The sequence below is a fragment of the Lytechinus pictus genome, chromosome 1 (genome assembly GCF_037042905.1).
Source record: "Lytechinus pictus isolate F3 Inbred chromosome 1, Lp3.0, whole genome shotgun sequence".
NCBI lineage: Eukaryota > Metazoa > Echinodermata > Echinoidea > Temnopleuroida > Toxopneustidae > Lytechinus > Lytechinus pictus.
The window spans coordinates 38,163,284-38,190,299 of record NC_087245.1 but is presented as its reverse complement, the minus strand read 5'-3'; the positions used below and the strand labels follow the sequence as shown (position 1 = coordinate 38,190,299).

The window sequence follows — 27,016 nt, the reverse complement described above, 5'->3', positions numbered from 1 at the left end:
CCCCCCCCCCCCCCACACACACATGCCTCATTATTTGTAAAAGTCTATACGGGTGCAATTTTCTTATGATTTTTTTTCATGTAAAAGTCTGTCATTGACATTGAATGGAATTGCTAATAATATAGGTTTATTATATATACACATGACATATTTTTTTTGCATAAATCGCCCATTTCAATCAGTGTACGTGTGTGGCCTATGATATAAAGGCCGAGTATTAGCTGGTACTGCTGGTATGTAATAATTCTAGAAATTTCATTTTATTTCATCATGATACAAAGGAGTCTGTGGACTGTAGACTAGTCTATTCAGATAGCCAATCAGTGAACTAGAATTAGTTAAAGGTCCCGCGGGTTGATCAATCACATGTTGATCGTGGCGCGAAAATTGTGTGCGATGCACGTTCGTGTGTTTTGTGCATAAAGATCGGGCATTTAAACTGCATGTACACTGCACTGGCGCAGATATTCTTTGTTTACATGCATGAAAAGTGTGGACTTCTTCTAGTTTCTGTCACATTTCCTTCAGTTAAAAAGAAACTTCCGAGCTAAATCATGGATACCGACATTGATCAACAGTTGAGAGATTACCAGCGTGAATATCTAGAATTTCTGGACGATGATGTAAGTTTGAATGATTAATTTTGTTGCCTGTTGGCTGTTGGACGTTTTTGTTTTCTCTTGTTGTCTGTTGATGGAAGTAACAACAGTTAAAAGTTGCATGAAATTGAATGAAAATTTGAATTTGATTTTGAAACTTGATGTCGTTAAGGTACGCGAGAATAATTTTAGAAAAATATTAATATTCACGTCTTAGATCTAGGCCTAATTAAAGCTCACCTGCCCACAATTATAAGTTAGAGTTTTCTTTCTTCTAACTTCTAACTAACGTTAATAATAATAAGTCTAACGCGTTGCCATAATAATCAACACTTTGATTGTGGGCATCAACGGAAAGACAAGACAAGTTGGATCTGTTTCTAATTATTTATAGTTACGTTCATGAGTCATTAACCGTTTTTTTTTAACGGAAGCTTATTAGGCCTAGGCCTATATATTTTTTTTCTAGCATTAAAGATAAATCTATTGACATCATCATGATCTAATTTTCTAATCTAGGCCCTAGAATAGATCTAGATTAAATTAAATTTAAAGATCAAGTCCACCCCAGAAAAAAATTTGATTTTAATCAATAACATTAGAGAAAAATCAAACAATAACGTTGAATATTTCATCAAAATCGGATGTAAAATAGGAAAGATATGAGTTAAAGTTTCGCTTATTTTTCACAAAGCAGTTAACTGAGTTATATTCACAACTCAGTCTCATGCAGCAACATGCAAATGAGATCTGGGGGGCGTTTCATGAAAGGACTTGTCGGACGTTTTATCCGACAAGTCCCATTTTATCCGACAGTTACCATATAGGAACAGTGCCTCTCAGCCAATCAAAATCATGGAAAGATGTCAGATCTGACAACTTGTCGGATGAAAATATTGATGAAACGCTCCCCTGGATGTATATGGTGGCCCTCCAGTCCTGGGCATAAATGCATCAGGTACTTGACCTCATTGGTGGCGGAGCAGAGGATTATATTTTGTGTTTGGGGGGGGGGAGGGGACGCGTATTGTTGCGTCCCCCCAAACACAGAAGATAATCCTTTGCTCCGCCGCCAATGCTTGACCTGGATTTTACCGGGACCGCGGCAGAGAGTCAATGATGTCCCTCACTCACTATTTCTTTTGTTTTTTGTTTGAATTATACAATATTTCAATTTTTACAGATTTGACAATAAGGACCAGCTTTACTGAACCATAAAAGTTAGAAACAATTTAATTCCTCGTGTTCATGGAGGAAGAAAACCTATTTTACCTTCCAATGAGGAGAAAATTAAAATATTTCATATAAGAGAATACAAAAGAAATAGTGACGAGTGAGTGACGTCATCAGTCCCCTCATTTGTATACCAACCAGGATGTGCATATAGCTGTTTTGTGAAATTAGCAAAACTTCAAAATGTCATAACTTTCCTATTTTGCATCCGATTTTGATGAAATTTCAGTGTTATATGCTTCTTGGATTTTCTCTATTTGTTTAAAACAACTTTTTGTTGGGGTGAACTTGTCCTTTAGTTTAAGTTAGATCGAACGTTAGGCCTAATGTAGGCCTGCCCTTGGCTTGGGTGTGTTCAATGCAATGTTGGTTTCCAAATTTAAACCTTAGCTATTCTACCAACGTTGGGCCTAACTTAACTTGAATCATGAATGATTGTAAACATGGAAACAAAAAAGGGTGTGCATTAAAAAAATGTCCTCCATTCTCATTCATCTATATAAGTTACTATAGTATGTAGATCTAGACTAAAGTCTAGATCTAGATCGATCTAACAAAAAAAGTTAGATCTAGATCTAAATTTAATAAATGTCTTTCAAATCATGTTTCAGAGGAAAATTTAATTAAACATTGAAAAAGATGCGTTGGTAAACTCTATCAGCTCAGATTTTACAACCTTCAGCATCGCGATCGAATGTGCAACTCTGAACATGATTGAGCTTTCAAACTCTAAATTTGCTCTCGCAGTGCAGTCAAAACCTAGCTGCTCGAGCAGGTGCCAGCTAGAATTGACCTGATTTCTAATTGTGACTGATGAGTCAAACTACACACTAAAGTTAAACTGTGCTATAAGTATAACGAAATGAAAGCGGGAAATTTAAAGGTGATCAACAAATAAGCTTTATATTTTCGACACTGAACATTGCACCGCTGATCGTGTTCTGTGTTTTGTAATTCAACAAGATTTGTTGCTATTTAAATTTAAAAATCGACATTGAACACACTGACCATATGCAATTAAAAGGCCAATTTGACTGATTTCAAAAGTGGTCAGTGGCAAGGGTGGATCCAGGATTTTCCAAAAGGGGGAGGCACATTTTCCCTGAGGAAAATTTGACCCCCCCAAAAAAGTTTCTCCCAAGTTTTAAGGTCATTTCGTCCACAAACAAAATTTGACAAGAAAAAAAAGAGTAAAAAGGGGGTGAGGGCACATTAGAGTTATAAAGTTATAGAGGTATATGTACATTACAAATTTTGATTGTGCCCCTCGAAAGGGGGGGGGGGACAAGGGCCGACTGTGCCGCCCCCCCCCCCCCCCTGATCCACAAGTGGTCAGTGGGTTGAACATTTATCATTAGTTGTAATGTGTTTAGATCTGACTTATCAAAGTTTGGTGGCTTATAAATTAGCCTTTGAAACCAAAAATGACATAACAAATACTTCGCATGTTACCCTAGGCCTAGATGTACTGTATGTTAGAATTATTATAGGGGTCTAGAATAATTGGTGAGAAAAAAGAGAAATCAACTTCATCTACCAGAAAAAAAATATTACCACTCTCTCTCTAAGTTGTATCCTTCCTCCATAAGCCGAGATCGTTGACTCGGTCCCCTTGGGGTGTCAGGTAATAAAAATTCCACTAAAAAGGCATGGTGAAAACCCTTGGAATGAAGTAGGCGTAAATTCTAGACCTAAATTGGAAGTCACAGAAAACGGGTCTTCATGGAATGACCATGGGAGCGTTTCATCAACATTTTTGTCTGAGTTGTCATATCTGACATCTTTCCTTGATTTTGACTAGCTGGCTGAGAGGCACTGTTCCTATGCTAACTGTCCGGTAAAGTGGGACTTGTCAGATAAAACATCTGGCAAGTCCTTTCATGAAACGCCCCCCTCGAGTTCATATCGAAACATTGGAGCAGATAGAGATTTACATGTACATTACACTCGGGGTTCAGTACTGGTATTCTCTTTGAACTTCAGGGCCCCATCTTACAAAGAGTATCTCTATGGAAATCCATCAGTGCCATCATTTTTTCTCCAGGAAATTTGCAAAATGTCCTTTGTAAATAAAAGAGAACGCACCAAATTATCAAGAAATCAATGAATTTATGGAATTAGTATACATTCATGTCTAGAATTTTTTTTGAACAAACATGCTTTTTATATGTTGACTTTGTAAGATGGACACCAGATCTGTCCAACCCTTGATCTAAATTCTAATATGTTTTTCATTTTACATTTACAGGCTGATCAAGGAATCTATCATGAGAAGGTTCAGAGCATGATTTCAAAGAACCAGTGTCGTCTCGTTGTCAACATCAATGACCTCCGACGAAAGTACCCCAAGAGAGCTTCTAGGTGAGTACACCTATTTTTTATTAGCTGCAAAGTTGGAGAGGATAGAAGAAGACCATAATCTAATCTTGATCTATCTAACTCTTCACTGACCATTTTTTCTCAAATACGTTTTACACTGCTGTATTGAGTTCCTCTTCATTTAGATATTAAGTAAGAAAGTGTCAGAATTCCACTCATAAGTTATGCCCTTTGGCAAGGCATTTTACTGAAATTGTCTTTCGGAGGAGACTTGAAGCAATGTAAGGTAGAGTCAACATTTGCGTGTTAAAGAAACTACTACGGTACTCTGCTAAAAAAGTAGGATTTTTTTTTACAGTGAAGTAGTTATTGTTTAAAGGAGAATGAAACCCTTGAAACCAGCTGAATCCATATCAAAGAGAAAAATCAAAGAAACATATTGTTGAAAGTTTTAGGAAGATTGAATGAATAATAAGAAAGTTATGAGCATTTGAATATTGAGATCACTAATGCCATGTAGATCCTCCTATTGGCAATGCGACCAAGATCTGTGATGTCACACACGTACAACTCCCTCATTACTTTAGTACTTATTTCACTTATATTCTCACTTTTATGGAGTCTATCACAAGGTGAGGTGTTCTCTTTATGAGAGGACAAGTACAGAGGTTTCACAACATTATATCATTGATGAATCGTTTGTCATATGATTAGAATGAGCAAAAAGAGATGTTTTGGGGTACATGTATATTTTCAGTGTCCAAAAGGGGAGAGTTGTTCATCTGCGACATAATAGATCTTGGTCGCATTGCCAATAGGAGGATCTCCATAGCATTAGTGATCTCGACATTCAAATGCTCATAACTCTTCTATTGCTAGTCCTATTTAACTCAAACTTTTGTTGATCTTATTCTTTGATTTTTCTGCTTTCACAAAAGCTAACTTGCTCCAAGAGTTTCATTCTCCTTTAATATACTCCCATTTACTTTGTAATTCATTCCATTAATCATATATGAATAACATTAAGAAAACAAAATCCTACCATTTGATATAACTTTGCAGATTCATATTCAGACACTTCTATGCATTCTGTTGATAGTGTCGTAAAACCTCATTCAATCAATCCATTGCCTTGTATTACAAATGTTAATTTCTGCTCTTTTTAGACTATTGAATGAAGCCCACGAAGAGGTGGCCTGTCTCCAGCGAGCGCTGAAGGAGTTTGTCACGTCGGCTGATACTGCATACGGCAAGCAGCATGATGACTTCTTTGTTGGATTCGAGGGAAGCTTTGGGGCCAAGCACGTCACTCCGCGTTCTCTAGCAGCCAGTTACCTTGGAAACCTGGTTTGTGTAGAGGGTATCGTTACAAAATGTGAGTAAAATTAAGTTGCAATTAGTTTTTGTGAAAAGGGGCAGGAACACAAATTTTCAAAACTGAGTGAATTCCATCAAAGGTAAGGGGGAACCCTGTGTGTCGTGGTCCACCTGTATACCCCAATCAGTAATATTAAGAGGAGAGGAGAGAGAGAGATCCAAAGGTTAAGCCTCCTGGGCACAAATGACAACAAACAGATGATTATAATGGCATACTTCAGCATTGGGTTTGTAAACCTTTTTTAGCGACTCCACCTTATTTCTTCCATTATGCCTAGTTTGGTTCACCATTTCTATATTTTTTTATCATTACCTTGAATTTTACCCTCTTGTTTTAGATAGTATAACTTGTTTTGCTATAGTAGCTTTGATTTGACATTACTGTTCATTCACACAACACCAGACTAAAACCAATGAATTAGCTTTGACTTTATTGAATAATTACAAAAATTTCCTTATTTGCAGGCTCACTTGTTAGACCCAAGGTGGTGCGCAGCGTCCATTACTGTCCAGCTACTCGTAAGACGATGGAACGTAAATACACCGATCTCACCTCTCTTGATGCTTTCCCTTCTAGCTCTGTCTATCCAACAAAGGTATGTCAATATGTTAGAGCTAAAGGGATGTAGTTGCAGCAGTGATTATTGCATGTGAAATTCTTTAAAATCAAGGCTAAATGTTGCCATGTCATGGTAGAATGAGATCTGGGTCCCGTTTCAGAAAGACTTGTTATAATAACAAATGAACAGTTCCTATAGCAAAATTTACTATCAGCCGATAAGATTGAAGGATTTCAGTAGCTTTTATCTGTTATTGCAAATTAGTTATTATAATAATTTTTATGAAATTGTCTGCAGGTTTGTTAACATGAACCAGTCTCTGTGAAATCTAAGCTGAAGAAATGACCACACTGAAAATTGGTGGTGATTACTCTTGTTGATGTGTGAGCTGATAGGTATCTTTGTCATAGTTTTTGTTTTGAAGAAATCAGTGACCTGAAGACATAGGGATGGCTTGTTTCATGAAGACATACAGAGCTGTGGTCAATTTACTATTGTAACTACCATTGAAAAATTTGTTTAGATGCTGAGCCCTGTTAATGAGGTTCATGTAGTTGTCATAATGTCAGAGTTACCATAGTTGTAACTGTTTATGAAACGGGCCCCTGTTTGTGATGACATTGTGAAACCATGGTTGCAAACTTTGGTAATGGATGATAAGGCTAAAAAGATTGCTTTTCCCAACTAACCAATGAAGGGTCCATTTCCTTTTAGTTCGTTCAATTTGTCTAGAACCCTGCCTGTAAAAAACATATCACCTATAAAATAGAAAGTGTATCTATTGTCATGAGAGTTCAAGCGACAGACTTCTTAGCGGTGGTCAGAATTTTATGGCAACATAAATTGTTATTTGTTATGATCATTGTGTTAGAACTATTTGACAGTGGCAAATCTTTGAAAATAAAAAATTTAACAAGCATAAGAATGCATATTGTAAATAAATATGCAAATTTATCAAACATGAGAATGCTTATTGTTAATTGTGCAAATAAAACAAGATTGAAGATGGAAATTAAGGCAAGTAAAATTCTTTGCAATGAGGTTTTTTTTTACACTTAAGTGGTGGTCAGAAATCTGTGCTGATGGGGCCCGACCACTGCTGACCACCATGGCTTCCAAACTGATTGTCACTCCCAAATGATTGATTTAACAGGATGACCAAGGTAATCCCCTTGAGACAGAGTTTGGACTGTCCATGTATAAAGACCATCAGACTATTACAATTCAAGAGATGCCTGAGAAAGCTCCTGCTGGCCAGCTTCCGAGGTCTGTCGACATCATCGTCGACAATGATCTGGTAGACGTCTGCAAGGTAAGAAATGACCATCAGATAACTTATTTTCATTTACATGAATATTACTATTATTATTGTTTATTTGGCAAAATGAAGATTACATAAAGAATACAAGCAATTCAGAAATCAAAGAATTAACAATGCATAATAGAAATAGAGATTAACCACTGGAATGCCAGGGGCAGATATAGTTAACAGAATAATTGGCAATAAAGCCTACTGCCCCACATCCAATAATTATAAACATAAAATGATAGACATCCATGATACATGAATATTTACAATCAATATATGATTAAGTGCCTAATGCACTAATGCACTTTTCTCTGTGCTCTACATGTATATTTTTTATGAGTTAAATATTTAAAGTAATATACAATCTGAATATTGAAATACTATGCAGATGATCTCTAAGTGAAATTGATGTGTATTTAAATGTTGCCCTCATCCGACCGACCATAAAATGCGAAAATCAGGATCACTTTTTTTACGAGAAGATATCAGATTTCGGCAAAGACTTTGCTCAAATTTGTGTTCAGTGGGTTAAACCAATCACTTGAATATGTATTTTGACATGTTCGATTGCATTAATGAATAATCACATACAGGTATTAGAAAAGAAAAAAAGAAAACTTACCGACTGACCCAACTCTCCGATTTTGAGCTTATGAGGGCAACATAACATTTTTTAGGCCTGAAATAACTAATATAGGTTATTAATCTCTTATTCACAAATGTAGGTGCTAAAATATTTATGAATGGTAACCATATTTCTTTTTCTTACTTCAGCCCGGAGACCGAGTCCAAGTCATTGGTACATTCCGGTGCCTCCCAAACAAGCAAGGTAGTTACACTAACGGCACATTCAGGTAATGATATATTCCTTGGTTTAAAAACAATTCGTAGTTAGGTCATGTCCCAAATGACCTTATGTCCACTATTGATTTAAGATGGGGGGTGCACTTAGATCGATCTCTTAAAAAGTAGTATATGCATCTCATCAATAGCTTTTACTTCCCTCTTAAATAATGAATACCTCAATGTGAATATCATGGAATACACCTTGTTGAGTGAACGATAGACTGCTCCCATGGTGCATTGCAATTTATCAGAGTTGCAAATCCTCATGTTTTGACATAATTATTTGTTTTGGCAGATATATCTTGTGTCTTCAATTTGAAATAATTTCAGATAGGTTTCTCTCCCTTCATACGGAAGCTTTCAAGTTGTGGACATGATGCATTATTGTTTAAATTTAGAGATTGAGCTGGAAAATCGAATCTTGGGATAAGTTATATTTGTCATACGTTTAGTTTGTAAAATTATTGAAATCTGCTATATGGCAAGTCCCCCTTGTCTGCGCACACGCGTATTTGCGCGATTCTAGTAAAAGAAGATACGCAACGAACACAGACTTTACACATGCAATACATAGACAGGTATTCATAAAAAAATCTGACTCAAAATGGTGGAAAAATAATGAAATTTGGGCATTTCATGTGACGGCCTCAAAATGCAGCCTTTCTCATCAAAATCCCTGAATCGTGTGCAAAGTGAATGAGTGCGCAGACATGGGGTACCATTTTTTTTTTCTATCTGAAAATGACTGCCCGAGGTTTTTTCAAGAAAATCCTATATTTTCTTTCATTTTTCAATGAGAAATTTGGTACACTTACTCATGATAATATGAGGAACCTTATTAACTGAAAGATTTTGTGAAATAAGAAGAAATTCATGTGAAATCTTAACTCAAATTGTTAGGTGCGCAGACTTGGGGCCCACCATCATACAATTGGGCAATTTGGATAAAAATGTGATAATTACAAAACAAAGATTGTAAAAAGAAATGTATTTGATTGAATACCAGTGCATCAGTGATATTCAAAACAGTATAGCTGAATCGCATTTACATATATTTGCCAGTCAGCATACAGTGGATGTCATTTCCTTGAAAATCATGTCTGGATGAATTAAAAACAAATGATGTAATTGTTCATCTCCTTGATCAGAACCATCATCATAGCCAACCACGTACAGCTTCTAAGCAAGGAGACGGTTCCAAACTTCACCGCAGAAGACATCGCAAAAATCCGCAAATTCTCCCAGGATAAAAAGGAAGATGTCTTTGAGCTGTTGGCCAAGAGTCTAGCGCCCTCTATCCACGGTCATGAGTACATTAAGAAGGCGGTGCTGTGTATGCTGCTAGGAGGAATGGAGAAAGTACTGGAGAATGGTACCAGACTTCGTGGGTAGGTTTCTCACTAAAGCATGGCTCACACCTTTGCGCTTTGGGCTTGCGTTCAGATGCGGATTGCGTGATCACGGACAGCTGAAACAAGCTAATATGAGGTTAATACACAGACCGCCGCAGAGGTCTTGCATTCTAGCTTGGTAGTTCGAATTTTTTCAAACATCAGCAACCGAAGGCAACCAAATTTCCTTGTTTATGTAGTTTGCAGGTGGAAATTTCGGGGGTTGACGTAACACACGTAAATGGTTAGAATTGTCAGAACTGGTGTTTATGGGAGGAGCTGTGCTTTCGAGAGAAATTTGTCATCAAAATGGTGATTGGCTTTACCCTGCAGACAGGTCTCCTCCCGTGGTGAATGATTTACGTATGAAGAAGCTCTAAAACAATACTTATTTGATCCCCTTTTTCTTTCCAGTGACATCAATGTATTATTAATTGGAGACCCATCAACAGCCAAGTCACAGATGTTGAGGTGAGTATCTCATACCTTTTATTAAAACACAACTAGTTGGAAACTGAGAGCTCCTGCTTGGTTTTGTCCCACCTGAATGACGTTGGGCAGAGACCTAGTGATCGCTTTTCCTGTAGGGGTGTTGATCTGTTACAAAAATGTCTGTTTAGGGTCTGTATTTTCGACTTCATTTTTTGTCTCACCTGCATAGCAGAGTGAGACTATAGGCGCCGCTTTTCCGACGGCGACGGCGGCGGCGACGGCGGCGGCGACGGCGACGGCGGCGTCAACACCAAATCTTAACCTGAGGTTAAGTTTTTGAAATGACAGCATAACTTAGAAAGTATATGGACCTAGTTAATGAAACTTGGCCATAAGGTTAATCAAGTATTACTGAACATCCTGCCTGAGTTTCATGTCACATGACCAAGGTCAAAGGTCATTTAGGGTCAATGAACTTAGACCATGTTGGGGGAATCAACATCAAAATCTTAACCTAAGGTTAAGTTTTTGAAATGTCATCATAACTTAGAAAATATATGGACCTAGTTCATGAAACTTATACATAAGGTTAATCAAGTATCACTGAACATCCTGCATGAGTTTCACATCACATGACCAAGGTCAAAGGTCATTTAGGGTCAATGAACTTTGGCCGAATTGGGGGTATCTGTTGAATTACCATCATAACTTTGAAAGTTTATGGATCTGATTCATGAAACTTGGACATAATAGTAATCAAGTATTACTAAACATCCTGTGCAAGTTTCAGGTCATATGATCAAGGTCAAAGGTCATTTAGGGTCAATGAACTTTGGCCAAATTGGGGTATTTGTTGAATTACAGCCATAAATTTGAAAGTGTGTTGGTCTAGTTCATAAAACTTGGACATAATAGTAATCAAGTATCACTGAACATCCTGTGCGAGTTTCAGGTCACATGATCAAGGTCAAAGGTCATGTAAGGTCAAAGAACTTTGGCCACGTTGGGGGTATTTGTTGAATTGCCATCATATCTCTATAAGTGTATTGGTCTAGTTCATAAAACGTGGAAATAAGAGTAACCAAGTATCACTGAACATCTTGTGCGAGTTATAGTAGTTTTCAAAATCAGCACTGCTGCTATATTGAATCGCGTGATGCAGGTGAGACGGCCAGAGGCATTCCACTTGTTTAATTTCTGCATCAATTGTGTCCACACTTGGTACATACAATTATGATCATTGCATGGGTAACACCTCATGTGTGTTGTTGAAGATGATCAGTCAAAGGTCATCAAGGGGTAAAATGATATGGTCTTTGATGTTAATTGATAGGTACATTCTGCACACTGCACCAAAATGAATCTCTGATGTTGATATTTGTAAGTACATTCTGCACACTGCACCTTAATGATTGCCTTTGATTTTGTTAATTTGTAGGTATGTTCTGCACACCGCACCGAGAGCCATTCCAACAACTGGAAGAGGTTCATCCGGTGTTGGTCTCACAGCTGCTGTTACAACAGACCAAGAAACGGGCGAGCGTCGTCTCGAGGCTGGCGCTATGGTACTTGCTGATCGTGGAGTCGTCTGCATCGATGAGTTCGACAAGGTAATAAGATCATTTAAGGACTCTCTCTAAAACGTGTTTTATAAAGTAGTGCTTGTGATTTGTATTTATTTAAGAAAATGATGAGAGGGTAGAATTATGTAATTGCCAAGAACCTGCTTATGTACTTCTCACAATGAAACGATTTAAAAATCTGCATATTTGTATGCCTCCGTCCACCATGGTTGTTTGCCAGGGGCATTTGTTTTAGATCTTCAGTTCATCCTGTTTTCCTTTTCACAATAATATGATAGTTATCACACGTTCTGCTTGGGTAACTCTATTAATTAATCAACATTCCTCTACACCTGATCCCAACAACTTGTCTCATTTTTACCGGAGTTCATTTGAGCTATTGTAACTTGCAAACATTTATGCATCTTATCATATGAACTAAAAAGCTGAGATCAATTACATGACAAAATCATTTTAGAATGGTCCTACCTTTAGGGAATTGGACTTATATATTTGTATTCTCATTTAATTCAATTTTGATGAAAGCCTGAAATAGCAACTGCAGATATGAACATCACTCACCGTGAAGTGGGAAACAAAATTTTCAACTTCATAGTTAAAAAGGATATTGTTGTGTTGGGTATTGTTGCCTTTAAATTGATGGATTCATTTTGTTGATGGTAATTTTCAGATGAGCGATCAAGATCGTACGGCTATACATGAGGTAATGGAACAGGGGCGTGTCACCATCGCTAAGGCGGGTATCCATGCCAAGCTCAACGCTAGGTGTAGTGTATTAGCAGCTGCAAACCCTGTTTATGGACGGGTAAGTTACATCATTCTGGGGGAGTTTCACAATGATGTTATCGTGAATAATGGGGCGTTGCAAAATATTTTGGATCAATTGCAAGTCTATTTTAGGTCCCAAAATCAGTTGAGTATATGAATATAAAAAAGGCCCAAGTCAATAGGAGGTCATTTTGAGAAAATCAAATTTTTTAAAAATGTTTTTTAATTTGGGCAATTAAAGTATGTTTGGCCGAAAGACATGAAGAACATCATAAAACAAATTTAAGTGTACGTTTGGTATGAACATTAATATTCACGTTACTTGTGGGTGGGGCCTTCTGTCTGGTGGACTTGGGTCGTTTTTAGAATCATATGTACTAGGGTCATTCTTACATTCATATACATGGTAGACTTCTGTAGTAAGTCGTAGAAGTAATGAGGGAGGGTGCTATGATATGAATGTAAGAAAAGCCTAAGTCCTGGACTTCTACTCATACCTGATTTGTTTTTTTTATTTAAGGCATTTCTCAGATGATTTTAGATTTATCATTTATACACAAGATGGGTCATTGTATATTAGGGCGATTCCATACGTGTCGTACGGGACATTTTGACAACAATTTCTAGTTTCCTAGCCGAATGCTTGATCAATAAAATATTCTATTTTTTCAATAATAAAACTATAGTGGGTAGTCATGTGAAAAACTTATAACCAACACAAAAAAATTGATTATGGGTAAATTATAGGTGAAAATGTTGTATGTCGTACAGGATGCAGAAAGACACGCAACATTCTAAGCTCTAATTCACCAATGGACAACATATTTTTGTTGGTTGTCAGTTGTTTGCATGTCTTCCCAGTAGTACTTTAATATTACCAAAAAGCAAATTGAAGTTCTTCGTTCGTTTGGACAGCAGGCTGGAAAATGTTGTGAAAATGGCTGATTTTCTAGCATTGAATTGCCCATTAAGGAAAAATTCCCCATATTTAACTAAATTTTGCCAAAAATTGGACTTGGGCCGTTTTTATATTCAGATGCTCAATTATTTGCTTGCAATTAATTAAAAATTTGCACTTTTATTACCTTGCAACAAGGAGTGTAATTTAATTTGCTATCTATCAATTATAAAATTGCAACAGAATATTTGCAATTGATTGCAAATATTCCATTGCAACACCCAATAAGAATCGCACTTTAATTCTGTTGTGTGCAGTATATTAAAACCATCACCACATCGGATAGATTGTGTTCAGAGTACGCGCACTCCTCCGTAGTCATCAATGAGTTTGCGCGTTGGATACCGTTTACACATTGACGTTTATACATGACTATAGTCACACTTGTGAACCCCCCCCCCCCCTTCTCCCGATTGCATTGCTTGGCTCAACATTATGCTGCTTTTTCCTTGAAAGAGCTATAACCGATTTTAAAAAATGTGTGCCAAATAAAATAATAAAAAAACTACTATGAAATTTGAGTTACCAAGCAACAACAGTGCCAGTATAAAATTGACTATGAAATTTTTCTTGGAGCTATGTCTAGTTTAACCCTCAATCCCCAAGATTTCTTTAACTGAGGTAGGGACTGTCAAGAGTTCATCAAACAAAATCAAAATTATTCAAAAGAAAAAGTATTTGCCTTGGATGAATGATTTAAAAGTATTTCCATTATATTATCTATAAGCATTCTTAATTTTTTTATGTTGTAATTTGCTCTGTGTTTTTATTTAGTATGACCAGTATAAGACTCCCATGGAGAACATTGGCCTACAAGACTCTCTTCTCTCTCGTTTCGATGTCATCTTTATCGTTCTTGACCAGGTCAGTATCCAATCATAACAAAGAAATTAAGTTAGACCCAAGGGAGGGGGGATGGAGCAGGGAAGTGATTTCCCTACCCCCAGGATTTTTCAAGTAATGAATGAACAAAAAAAAGAAAAGGGACAATGGAAATTAAAAGGGTACTAATCTACGTGCTTTGCATCCTCTGGCAAAAAGTGCTATGTAAATCTTGCTACTATTATTATATAGGTCACCAAACGTATCCTAGGTAGAAAATGTTTTCTTTTCTCGTGTTCTATTAGATGGATCCTGAACATGATCGTAAGATCTCAGATCACGTCCTTAGGATGCATCGATACAGACAATCAGGAGAGCAGGATGGAGATGGTAAGTATTCCCACATTGTCTAATCCCATCTAGTCTAATCCCATTTGGCCTAATCCCATTCGGTCGAATCCCATTCAGTCGAATCCCATTCAGTTGAATCCCGCTTAGTCGAATCCCACTAAGTCCAATCCCACTAAGTCCAATCCCACTAAGTCCAATCCCACTTAGTCCAATCCCACTTAGTCCAATCCCACTTAGTCCAATCCCTTTTTGTCTAATCCCTTTTGGTCTAATCCCTTTTGGTCTAATCCCAATTAGTCTAATCCCATTTGGTGTAATCCCACATTTTCCAAAGTCTGATAAAATACAGTACAATGTTAAAACACTGAAAGTAAGGGTACATTGTGAAAAGTAGAACAATGACTACAGAAAGTGATGGGATCGACAGTAGGCCTGAAGCCTTTCAAAGGTAAAGTCTAAATGATGAGCACACCAAATGAAAAAGCAAGGCATCATAAATTTATCTTATTTTATCTTATACCAAATAAATGTTAATCTGAATCTGAATTTTAATAGGACCATTCTATTGATAAGGAATATGACATTAAACATTTTTTTTTTAATTGAATTGAATTGAATTTATTGAATTTCCACAATCAAAATAAAAGTGTACAAAGTAAGCATATTATAGTGCAGTGGAGGGGATAACAAAAGTAGAATTACTTATCTAGGTTATCCCCTTACAAAACAACAAGTACACATAAAACATATAAAATTATACATTTCAATGTAATACAACAAAAAAATCACTAAGTAAATAATTTACAATTACGGTAAACATAATCATGTATATACACACACACACACCCACGCACACACTTACACTCGATACACATGCAGGAAAATCCTATCTCTTATTGCGCTGTAACAAAAAGTGCCTATATCTCCTTTTGAATGAGTTCAATGTTGGTTTTTCTCTTAAAATTACTTCAATATTGTTCCAAATTTCTGGACCTTTAAAGAAAATAGAAAATTTTGAGCTGTTTGTTCTTGTTTGGGGAAAATGATATTTACTGGATGATCTTGTATTATAATTGTGAAAATCAGAATTGAATTGAAAATATTTTGAAATTTGAATGGGAATTTTATTTCTGTAACAAAGATACATAAAAATTGCAATATTATAGAGATTTACAAGGGTGACATCACAGTAAGACTGCAGGGATTGTAAATTGCCTGAATTGTTGCATCAAAAAGTAAACAAGCAGTTGACAAATGTGATAACGATTACAACTGTTTTTTTTTTATTCTGGAAAACCTACCAATTCATGCAAATTTTAGAAATTTGGAGGTTTAGTGGCCAGATGGTGCAAGGCACTGACTAGAAAGTCCATCATTCGATCCCTAGTCAGGGCGTGTATGCCGTGAGCAAGGCATTTAATCAACATATGTCTTCTCTCATACCTTTCTGGATCTGGATGTATACGATGCAGGTCCCTCCTGGGCCAAAACGCATCAGGTACATGACCTGAATTTTGCCGGGAACACCCTACTCTTTGACGAATAGTGTATTGGTTTTAACGTGCATAGGTTGTGACTCTCCTATACACGGGACCAACATGTGCGGACTTTTTATATGGAAATGCTATACACATTCTTTGTAACTAAGTGTGCACTTGTTTAATGCAATGTCCAACTGTTTCTTCCTAATGCAGCGATGCCACTGGGTAGTTCAGTTGACTTCTTGGCTACCAATGACCCAGATGCTATCGAAGAAGAGAAGCAAGCAACGAAAGTCTTTGACAAGCATGATAAACTACTCCATGGTGCAAAAAAGAAGTAAGTACATCTTGTTGGGATGATCTTTTCAATCCTGTTGGAGTGATATTTTTATTCCTGTGCAAAATGTTTCCAGGTTGTCTGTCTGTACATACCATTTTTGTTCTCGCATTGACTGAAGAACCAATTGTCGATATACAAAGCAATATTAAAATGGTTGAATTCTTTCAGTGGATATGGAACAATGATTGGGTGTAAAAAATGTTTTATTTTTATATTTTCAGGCACAAGTATGTAAGCATGGAATTCATGAGGAAGTACATCCACATCGCTAAAGGAATGCAGCCTCAGTTGACAAGAGAAGCAGCTGACTGCATCGCCGATGAATACTCTAAACTTCGCAGCCAAGATGCCACAGCTAACAACATTGCTAAGGTATCTAAGTTTGTTCATTTATGTTTCAGTGTTAAACAATCTAAAAATGATGGAGATAATAAGTCTTATTTGTATTAAAATTGGGGCTTTGTCCATCAGAATAGATAAATTCCAACAGGAATGCAGAATTGAGTTCCATCGTTTCCTAAACTGGGCCCTATTGTATCTTTAGTTCTGTCTTTTTCTCTCTATTTCTTAGCTGACTGCAGTAGGATCCCTTTGTCAAGGGTACTCGGCAATGCAACTGATATGCATTAGTGGTATACTATGCCCGATTCATTCCATTTCAACCCAAACCCTTTATTGTTGGGCTGTTTAAACTTCATATCTCTGAAAGTGAAAAAATGGGATAGCTGAGAAAGAGCTGGAGTTATGACAAGTAAAAACCTTCTTTTGCATAGAAACAGTTCTCTACAGGAATTAGGAGACTGTTTTCAGACAATATGGCCTGAATTCACAAAGGTGGTTTTGAAAACCCACGGTTGAATCCATGGTTTATGCAGATTTCCTGTATAAATTAAGCTTAATTTAGCGCGTACCGGGTGCGTGTATAAAAAAATGCCAAATTGACGCCGGTTACCATGGTTATACGCTATTTTATTCATGAGGCCACTGTTTGAAGAGTGGACTCATTAATTCTAAACAGTGGACTAATGAATAAAATAGCATGGATAATCATGACGACAACAAGCGTCAATTTGGCACACTGTGACAAAAGTGCGCATCAGCATTCGAAATTTTTTTAATATACGCGGTAAAATAAGCGTAAATTATACAAGAAATCTGCATAAACCATAGACTCAACCTTGGGTTTTCAAAACCACCTATGTGAATTCGGGCCTATGAGGTTGCCATTATTGCCATGTCTCTATAATACAACTTTTTTTTAAAGATGTTCTCAAAGTTCTTGCAGGGATGTAGTTGAGGCCGGCCTCTTGGCCACATTTTGCCGGCCTCGGCCTTAGTCCGAGTCGTGTTCAAAGTCTTAGGATGAAGTTTATTCTAGCGGCCCTGTGACTCCAGGGCCTCGAATACATCCCTGAGATCTTAAATTTTTAGATAGGAGTGTTTAAATCAGTATTGATTTGATGTTTTGATCTAGACTGCTCCTGTAACGGCCCGTTCACTCGAGACCTTGATCCGCCTCTCCACGGCCCACGCCAAAGCTCGCATGAGCAAGACGGTTGATCTTCAGGATGCCGAAGCAGCCATTCAACTTGTTCAGTTTGCCATCTTCAAGAAGGTAGGTGGGACTGTTTACAGTGAAACCTGTCAATAGAGACCATTTAAGGTCTTTATAAACAGGTGGTCTTAATTTAGGTTTTTGTCTCACCTGCATAGCAGAGTGAGACTATAGGCGCCGCTTTTCCGACGGCGACGGTGGCGGCGGCGGCGACGGCGGCGTCAACACCAAATCTTAACCTGAGGTTAAGTTTTTGAAATGACAGCATAACTTAGAAAGTATATGGACCTAGTTCATGAAACTTGGCCATAATGTTAATCAAGTATTACTGAACATCCTGCCTGAGTTTCATGTCACATGACCAAGGTCAAAGGTCATTTAGGGTCAATGAACTTAGACCATGTTGGGGGAATCAACATCAAAATCTTAACCTAAGGTTAAGTTTTTGAAATGTCATCATAAATTAGAAAATATATGGACCTAGTTCATGAAACTTATACATAAGGTCAATCAAGTATTACTGAACATCCTGTGCAAGTTTCAGGTCACATGATCAAGGTCAAAGGTCATTTAGGGTCAATGAACTTTGGCCAAATTGGGGTATTTGTTGAATTACAGCCATAAATTTGAAAGTGTGTTGGTCTAGTTCATAAAACTTGGACATAAGAGTAATCAAGTATCACTGAACATCCTGTGCGAGTTTCAGGTCACATGATCGAGGTCAAAGGTCATGTAAGGTCAAAGAACTTTGGCCACGTTGGGGGTATTTGTTGAATTGCCATCATATCTCTATAAGTGTATTGGTCTAATTCATAAAACGTGGAAATACGAGTAACCAAGTATCACTGAACATCTTGTGCGAGTTATAGTAGTTTTCAAAATCAGCACTGCTGCTATATTGAATCGCGTGATGCAGGTGAGACGGCCAGAGGCATTCCACTTGTTTTTATTTGAATAGAATTTATCGTCAACATTAAAGATTTACAAATTATACTGATACAGGACTTGCAGAAGTCAACTGATGCTTGTGGGTTAGGCCCAGCATGTACATGTCAATATATTCAGTCACATAATACGGCTTTCTTGACCAAGCAATCATGATTACTTGAAAGAGATTTGAACTGCTCATAAGTGGAGATATAAGGCAGGGTTATGATTGCATTTTCCCACTAAGTGGGTGTTTCGTAAAGCTGTTCGTAAGTTACAAGAGACTTTACAAACAACTGGTGAACCTTTCTTGTAAGCGATACACACCAGTTTTCCGGTGGCGTTCTTAAGAAAAGTCACCGGTCATTCGTAACTAACAAACAGCTTTATGAAACCTCCCGGGTCACAGAAGCATGAAAGTTTTCAGAATTTTTAGTTAATCAGCTTGGACAATCTTAGTGCAGTCCATGTGTGTGTGTGATTGTTTGAGAAGCACTGGTCAGTAACTTAAGTTTTAAAACTTCATAAATTTCCATTATAGGAAATAATGTGTTTCCATCCGTTTCTGACAAGCTTCGTCATGAAATGTCATGTTTCCAATTATCATTTATTTATGTTTTTTGTCAATGAGCTATTATGATATCAATATTTTGATTGTGTCAGGTTCTAGAGAAGAAGAGGAAGAGGCCACAAGAGGCCGACAGTGGATCCGAGGATGATGAAGCGGCCAAGAAGGAAAAGAAACAAAGGTATGGTGTATGCATGATTCTTATCAAAAAAGAAATACAACAACTTTAAAGGAGAATGAAACTCTTGGAGCAAGTTAGCTTTTGTGTAAGCAGAAAAATCAAAGAATAAGATCAACAAAAGTTTGAGTAAAATAGGACTAGCAATAGAAGAGTTATGAGCATTTGAATGTTGAGATCACTAATGCTATGGAGATCCTCCCATTGGCAACGCAACCAAGATCTATGATATCACAGATGAACAACTCTCCCCTTTTGGACACTGAAAATAAACCCCAAAACATCTCTTTTTGCTCTTTCTAATCATATGACAAACGATTCATCAATGATATAATGTTGTGAAACCTCTGTACTTGTCCTCTCATAAAGAGAATACCTCACCTTGTGATAGATTCTATAAAAGTGAGAATATAAGTGAAATAAATACTAAAGCAATGAGGGAGTTGTACGTGTGTGACATCACAGATCTTGGTCGCATTGCCAATGGGAGGATCTACATGGCATTAGTGATCTCAATATTCAAATGCTCATAACTTTCTTATTATTCATTCAATCTTCCTCAAACTTTCAACAATATGTTTCTTTGATTTTTCTCTTTGATATGGATTCAGCTGGTTTCAAGGGTTTCATTCTCCTTTAATCTTTACATCTACAGAGACAGAAATTCATCAAACCCAACAGATTTGAAATGGTGAAGTGATGATCATGAAAGTTCATCTGTGTTGGTTGAAAATAAAAAATGATTACAAAATGGTGAAATGATATTAAATGTCAAGCACTTCAGGTAAATGCCTTGAAATGCAATCTCCTTTAATGAAAATCCCAGAATTGTTTATAAAATGAATAGTTGCGCACACATGGGTCACCATTTTTTTATTCAGTTGAAAAAAGACATGCCCTTCTCTTTTTGTAAGAGAGTTCTACATTTTGTTCACCAGAATCTCTGACAACAATTCTCCAATGGCAATTGCTTTAGTGACGATTACCTGGAGAAAAAAAATCATGGTTCTACAGGGGTGCCAGTTTTCAATGCAAGAGTTATTTACAACCTAGATCTGACTTTACAAAACATCTTTTTGTACAAAATCTAGATTTCCTGCTTTTTATCAATTATAGGGAGTGGCATCCCTTTAGACCTGGGCAAACTTTTTCTTCAAAATATGTTATCCACAATTTTTTGCGTTTTCTGGTCTGAAATAATCCGTTAAGTTAGGAGATTTGTTGATTAATGGAAGGTAGACTTATATAGTGTACTGTATGATGAACGTTTGGTATGTGGAGCAGTGTTTGCAGGAATAATTTACATGGGGGCTGGGGGGCGATTTAGCCCTGAAATACTCAAAGGAGCCCTGAAAGTCTTCATTTGTCGCAATGTTAAAGCTTATCCAACATTGCAGATTTAGGCAGTAAGTTGTGAAAAGTAGCCCTCTAAATTTAAAAAAAAATAATAATTTTTTGCCTGAATGTTCGTCAATAAGTCCATTAAAGAGAATTGTTCTAGTATCCATTTTTGTTGATATGTAAGGTAGTAGTTATGGATTATGGATTGAGAGCGAAGTTGGTTCAGTCGGTAAAGCGTCTGCCTGTCTGCCTGTGGGTTCGAGTCCACCCTGGGCGGATGACTGAAGCCAGCAAGTGCATTGTGTGTAAACGTCACTCCCGTGTTCCATACATGCAGGCTATGTTACAGTGGAAAATACTCCGTCCCTCGGATAGGACGTTAAATGGAGGCCCCATGTAGAGGAGAGTCACCACCTTTGCATGTTAAGAACCCATTGTACTATTCGTATGAGAGTAGGGGGGAAACCCTGGTGTAGTGGTCCACCTGCACTCCCCCGATCAGTTATATCGGGAGGAGAGACCTGCAGGTCACAGCGATTCAGTTTGCTTTTCGCCTCCCAAGGCACAGGTGACAAACAATAATAATAATAATGGTAATTAGAGTCTGTATGAATTGATTCTATGTCAACAGGCGCAAAAAGAAGGGAGCCCAGAGGAAAGAGAGGCCTGCCGGAGCAGAGGGAGAGGAAGATCCTTATGACTTTGATAGCTACGAGGAATCGGGTGATGATGAAGGTAAGAAGGTTGCTGTAATACAGAACCAAAAACATGATTTAAAAAGGGAAATAACTGTGTGTGGTCTTTCATTGACTGTGTGTTATAGATAAATAGTCTTAAAATATACATTTTTCAGATATCTACTTATACTGCAGAGAATAAATTGACCTATAATTTTATCTGTATAAAGAAACAAATGTTTTTAGAGGAAAATTGTTTTGCTACTTGGTAACATAATCATTGCGGTATAAATGTATTGAGTAGTTGATTAGCATGTTATTATTCAAATGGGTCTATATTACTAGACTACACTAGCATTATGGGTCAAGAAACTGGCCAGGTATGAGAGGACTCGAGATGGCGCTATTGGTTCGTATCTGCTTTTAAGCCGATATGGTTTTTGTAAATCCCCCAAAAGTGCATGTCACCATTCCATTTCATTACTAGATCATAATAATGCATCTTCCCCGAAATAGTTGTTGAGTGAAGGATAGAATCTAAAAATGTGTTTTATTGAATACATTTACAGATCTTAAATTAAATTTGATTGGATGCCAAATCTAAATCTATCAGCATATTTTTTTGTCTTGTTTATATGAAAAGACTTCAAGCATAGAATTGGAAAGTGCTGAAAACTTCAGGATATGATCTTTGTCTTTAATTTCCTAATATCCAATTACTCAACATGTAAAATAAATGCTCAAACTTCTATTTAAAAAGAAAAAAATTACTGAGAGAGGGCGCTAAATAGGCTAGTAAAAGGCTGTTTAGTTTTATTGGCTTTAGATGACATTCTATTGTCTCTTGTTTTCCTCAGTGATGCCAACGCCCCGTAAGCGTCCTTCGTTAAGCCAGGACTCATCCCAGACTCAACCAATGGACACCGATGATTCACAGGACACGCAGACAACTATCGATCCTCAAAGGTAAGTCATCACCATTTATTTCACTCAGCATTTTCCCTCTTATGAAGGATTACCGACATTCGCACCATGATTACACTCCCTCCTTCCACTTTCTTTCTGTCTTGAGCTTCCTCACCGTATCTTTCCATTAAGTCTTTAGTCTTCCATTTCTCCTGTGCCATAGGTGTACAGATTAGTGCAAAGAAAAAAAGTTATTTCCCATTTGGAATACAAATAAATAGGCCTACATCAGAATCAGATAATAGAACATAAACAAGGTAAAAAATATATCAGAAACAGAGATAGTAGAGATTATAGAACATAAACAAGGTTAATGTAAAAACTTTGTTCATGTTCTTTTTTAGAGAGTACTAATTTGTTGATGAAATGCCTTTTTTATAATTAATCAGTCCGTAATTGATTTTTTTTCTGCATTGTTTCTACAGGTTGAAGTTATTCAAATCCACCGTGCACAAGACCTTTGAGGCAACGCATGCCCAGTCGATCCCAATGACCCAAATCTCTGAAGCCCTTACTACCGAACATAAAGAAGCACCGTTTAGCAAAGCCGAGGTAGACAGCGCCCTCTCTAAGATGCAAGACGACAATCAGATCATGGTTTCTGAAGGCATTGTCTTCTTGATTTAATCTGTCACATTTTCTTGGTGATGTTTTTCATCTTCCCTTATTCAGAAGTTTGAAGGAGTTGGGATAAAAATAGGGACGAGTTTGCTGATTCTGCTTATTTTAGATCTGTGCTATATCTGTTCCTAAAGTAACAGAGATAGCTTTAGCCTACTATAGATAGGTGTGGAGTAGCAGCTGTGATGAAGTGTAATTGAAAATGTATGTGTGCTTGAATGCCCTTTCGGCCATGTTTGTATTCAGGTTCTTGAAACAACTGCTCTACACTTATCTCCCGGGCCCCGTCTTATAAAGAGTTGCAATTGATCCGATCAATCACAACTATGGACGGCAAGAAACCTCACCATCTAGTATGCATGTTTGTTCAAAATATTTTCAAACTATGGTGCATATTCATGCATTCATTGTTTTCTTAAAAATTTCACTGTGCTTCTCTTTGTTTACAAAGGATATTGTGCAAATTTCCTGTAGAAAAAATTATGACACTGATGGATTTCCATAGAGTTATGACTGATTGGATCAATCGTAACTCTTCGTAAGACAGGGCCCAGATGTTAGCTGAAGATTCACCTAAAAGACAAGACCAACCCAACAAACAGTTGGTTTGAATCAAAAGAGAAAAAAAAGTATAATGCTGAAAAAAATTTGCTTGATTTACAAAAAACAGTTATATGCCACATCCTGGTCATTATAAAAATTAGAAATATTCAATGGAAACAAATTTATTTTTGGCTTCTCGTAATTTTATCACTAGAGTCAAACCATGGCCTCAGTTAAACTTGACTTCAGAATACGGGCCAGTGTAGAAGAAGTGAAAATAAATCATTGTTGCAGTGCCCGGATAGTTTTGAAAGAGTTGGTCATTAACCCTAGTTTTACAGCTGTCAAAAATGTAACAATTTTTTCCAAGATGTAAACTGATATTATATTACTAATGTTATTAAATTGTAGAAAATATGGTTGAGAATTCTTAAAGAATACTCCAATTATGTGAATTGCATGTGGCAAATTTGATTGAAAATGGCCAATCGTTCACTTTGATTAGTGAATATGGATAACGGACCATTTCGTGATTCATAATGCATTGTTATATCATATTGTATATAAAATTTGTACATTTCATATCGATGTTATAGTCTTGTATAAAAAGTAACCACCATTGGCTGTAAATAGCTTTATTGTGATGTAATATTTCTATATTCTGTGAAAATTTTGGGGTAATTTTCTATAATCCAAAGAGCGAATACATACATTCAGGAGTAAGGGGGAATTTGAGTGAAAAATGTAATTATCTTCTCACCGCAAAGATATTCCTGTTTTAATGTTCCTTTTCTCCTATATCTTACTAAAAACAAAGCAGGACTTGGCATTTTTCACCTTGATTTCTTAGACGGTAATATTTTGATGATAAATATTAACTTCATATTTACCCGGGGTAGCTGCTTCAGTTCTGAAAACATACTCCCTATAATGTTATTGCTACCCCGAGATTTATCTGGGCTGCCTAGGTGCTCAAGTATTATATTATAGCTATGAAATGATATATTTTCTATGTAAAGTCAATTACTATTATAATGAAACCTGACTACTCTCTATTAGAGGTATTGCACATCCGATGTGCACATAAAATAGATCACATTGCCCAATCAGTGCCTTGTGGCAAAAAAATGTACCTTAATATTTCATTGTATGATAGTTAGAATGTATATGGCCTTTTGAAGAAGAAATAAAGATAATAAAATTGTTTCATTGTCATTGATTGCATGGGGTTTTTGTTTGTTTCAGTGTAAGTGTGGGCTGGTGTACCATCTATCTGGGTCTGTTCCACAAAGAATTAAGAATTATCGCAACATTGCCATTGTTGTAACTACCATGGTAACCTTCATTGTGATTGGATGCTGAGCCCTGTTACCAAAATTATTAGTTGTAACCCTCTGTGAAAGTGACCCCTGTTCCTTTAAAATTGGCTTGTATGTGTGGGAGGGGGCAAGCAAACTGTGACGAGGGGGGGGGGGGGGGGCAGGGAGATTCTTGAGCATTGATGAGTGTAGATCGAGGTTTCACAGTACTCCATGTTTTCTTTGTAGGCAGGTGTTGGTCCTGAAAAGGACCACTACACTGGACGTTTTGACAGGTGTTTTCAACAACCATTCTCCAGAAGACGACCAGAACAGACTTGTCAAATTGGGGAAAAGGAGAGGGTGGGACGAAAGAGAGGGAGAGAAAAAGGATGAAGGGAATGGAAAGGAGAGGGTAAAGATGGAAAGGAAAAGAGAAAAAGAAGGGAGAGGGCCAAGAAAAGAAGGGAAAAGAGAGAAAGAAGCACAAAAATTGAAAGGGAGAGAAGAACTAAATGAAGGTAGGGGGGGAGAGAGGGGGGAGAATAGTAAAGAGCACAGCCTTTGAAAATATACATTTATCTTTTTTTAAAGAAAACTCATGTTTTCCACAAAAGGCTAGAAGATAAAAATAAAGATAAAAAAGAAGTGCAAGTGCGAAAGTATGTGTATCCAAGAGTGAATTGCCCCCCCCCCCCAGCAAAAAGGGGGGAATTACTGTAAAGGAAAAGGGGAAATGAAGAGATCGAGATCGCATCAGAAGCTCCCCTATGAAAATATAATGAAGATTGAAAAAGAAAGAAAAAATGAAAGAATATGGGATTGAAAGTTAAATATCAGTTATTGTCACAAAATCATTTCTTCTTTCTTGTTCTTTCTTTCTCTCCCCCTCTCTTTCTTTCTTTCATTTTTTTTTTGCAAAGAAAAGGGTGATCCGAGAAAAGTCTATTCTCTACAAACAATTTAGCGACAGTGCATATCTTACCTCGCAAAACAGAGGAGAAGAAGGATATATGCCGGGAGGGAGATATTGCTCCCCGCGCAGAGCAATGAAACTCTAAAATTTCAATGGACGGACGTTTCATCAAATGCAGATATCTCTAATACCCCCATCGGCTCTAATTCAATTGATTTTTTAAGATTATTGAACTTCATTATAAGGAAAATAGTTCGCAAAAATTAGAACTTCTGTGATTATTGAAATTATATAAAATAGGATGATGCTAATTTCTTTGACTTACCCTGATGCGCTTCACTTTGAATGATAAGAAACTTAAGTGTCATTAAATTTCAAACTGAGGGCGCAAAACAGAACAGGAGATGGATGTGCAGGGAAATGACATGAAGTTTAATAGAATTTGATTACAAAATATTGTACTTTTTTATTTAATACGACACGAGTTTTATACCTTCCTCTTTTTAAATTAGGAACCTGTTTGCCCCAAAATTATGGTTGTTTAATAATGAGCTGAAAAGCGGGAGAAGTTGCCTATATGGAGGTGACGGCAGAAATTGATAAAAAAAAAATTTCACCCGCCCGGAGCCGACCCCCGGAGCCGACCCGACCAGAAGTTGCGCGATTAATAAAAAAAAAGTAATTTCATATACTTCGGCCTAACCTTAATTACTCTCATTCCATGCCCAAATGTATACATATGAACTTTAAATGGCAAGAAACACATATAGCTGAGGTGGAAAAACAGGGTTAGAGAAAGGGTGAGGGAAACAAAGGAGAACTGCAATATTGTCATTTAACCGCGCACATGCAGCGCGGAAGCAATGATATATATATAGCAAGCTAGAGTGAAGGAGTTTCTTTTTTGAGGAAAAAATAATAATAAAAGAAAAACCCACAAAGCTACCTTTCCTCCCTTCGCTTTTCCTTATCTCCTCTCTTTTTTTTCTTTTTTGGGGACGTTTTTTTTTTTTGGGGGGGGGGCGACTGCCCCCCTCCCCTGCATGGCTACGCGCCT

The 27,016-nt window shown here is 37.1% G+C and overlaps 1 protein-coding gene across 1 annotated transcript; it reads left to right on the top strand.

Annotated features, from left to right (window-relative positions):
• The first annotated feature begins 360 nt into the window (after nt 1–360).
• Nucleotides 361–24,960, top strand: LOC129262300 (zygotic DNA replication licensing factor mcm3-like). Its single transcript, XM_064102222.1, has 19 exons — nt 361–623; nt 4,081–4,193; nt 5,318–5,526; nt 5,994–6,124; nt 7,242–7,400; nt 8,172–8,251; nt 9,392–9,631; nt 10,049–10,105; nt 11,505–11,676; nt 12,320–12,454; nt 14,150–14,239; nt 14,503–14,587; nt 16,243–16,366; nt 16,591–16,741; nt 17,844–17,984; nt 19,515–19,600; nt 21,570–21,673; nt 22,473–22,581; nt 23,007–24,960. The coding sequence occupies exons 1-19, from the start codon at nt 555–557 to the stop codon at nt 23,206–23,208; spliced, it is 2,457 nt and encodes an 818-aa protein (XP_063958292.1). The 5' UTR covers nt 361–554; the 3' UTR covers nt 23,209–24,960.
• The last annotated feature ends 2,056 nt before the right edge of the window (nt 24,961–27,016 follow it).

Excerpts from the sequence above, each read along its gene's own strand:
- LOC129262300 (XM_064102222.1), top strand. The coding sequence starts at position 555 with ATGGATACCGACATTGATCAACAGTTGAGAGATTACCAGCGTGAATAT. Across the intron at positions 11,677-12,319 it reads GCATCGATGAGTTCGACAAG|ATGAGCGATCAAGATCGTAC; the intron begins GTAATAAGATCA and ends GGTAATTTTCAG. Across the intron at positions 16,742-17,843 it reads CAGCTAACAACATTGCTAAG|ACTGCTCCTGTAACGGCCCG; the intron begins GTATCTAAGTTT and ends GTTTTGATCTAG.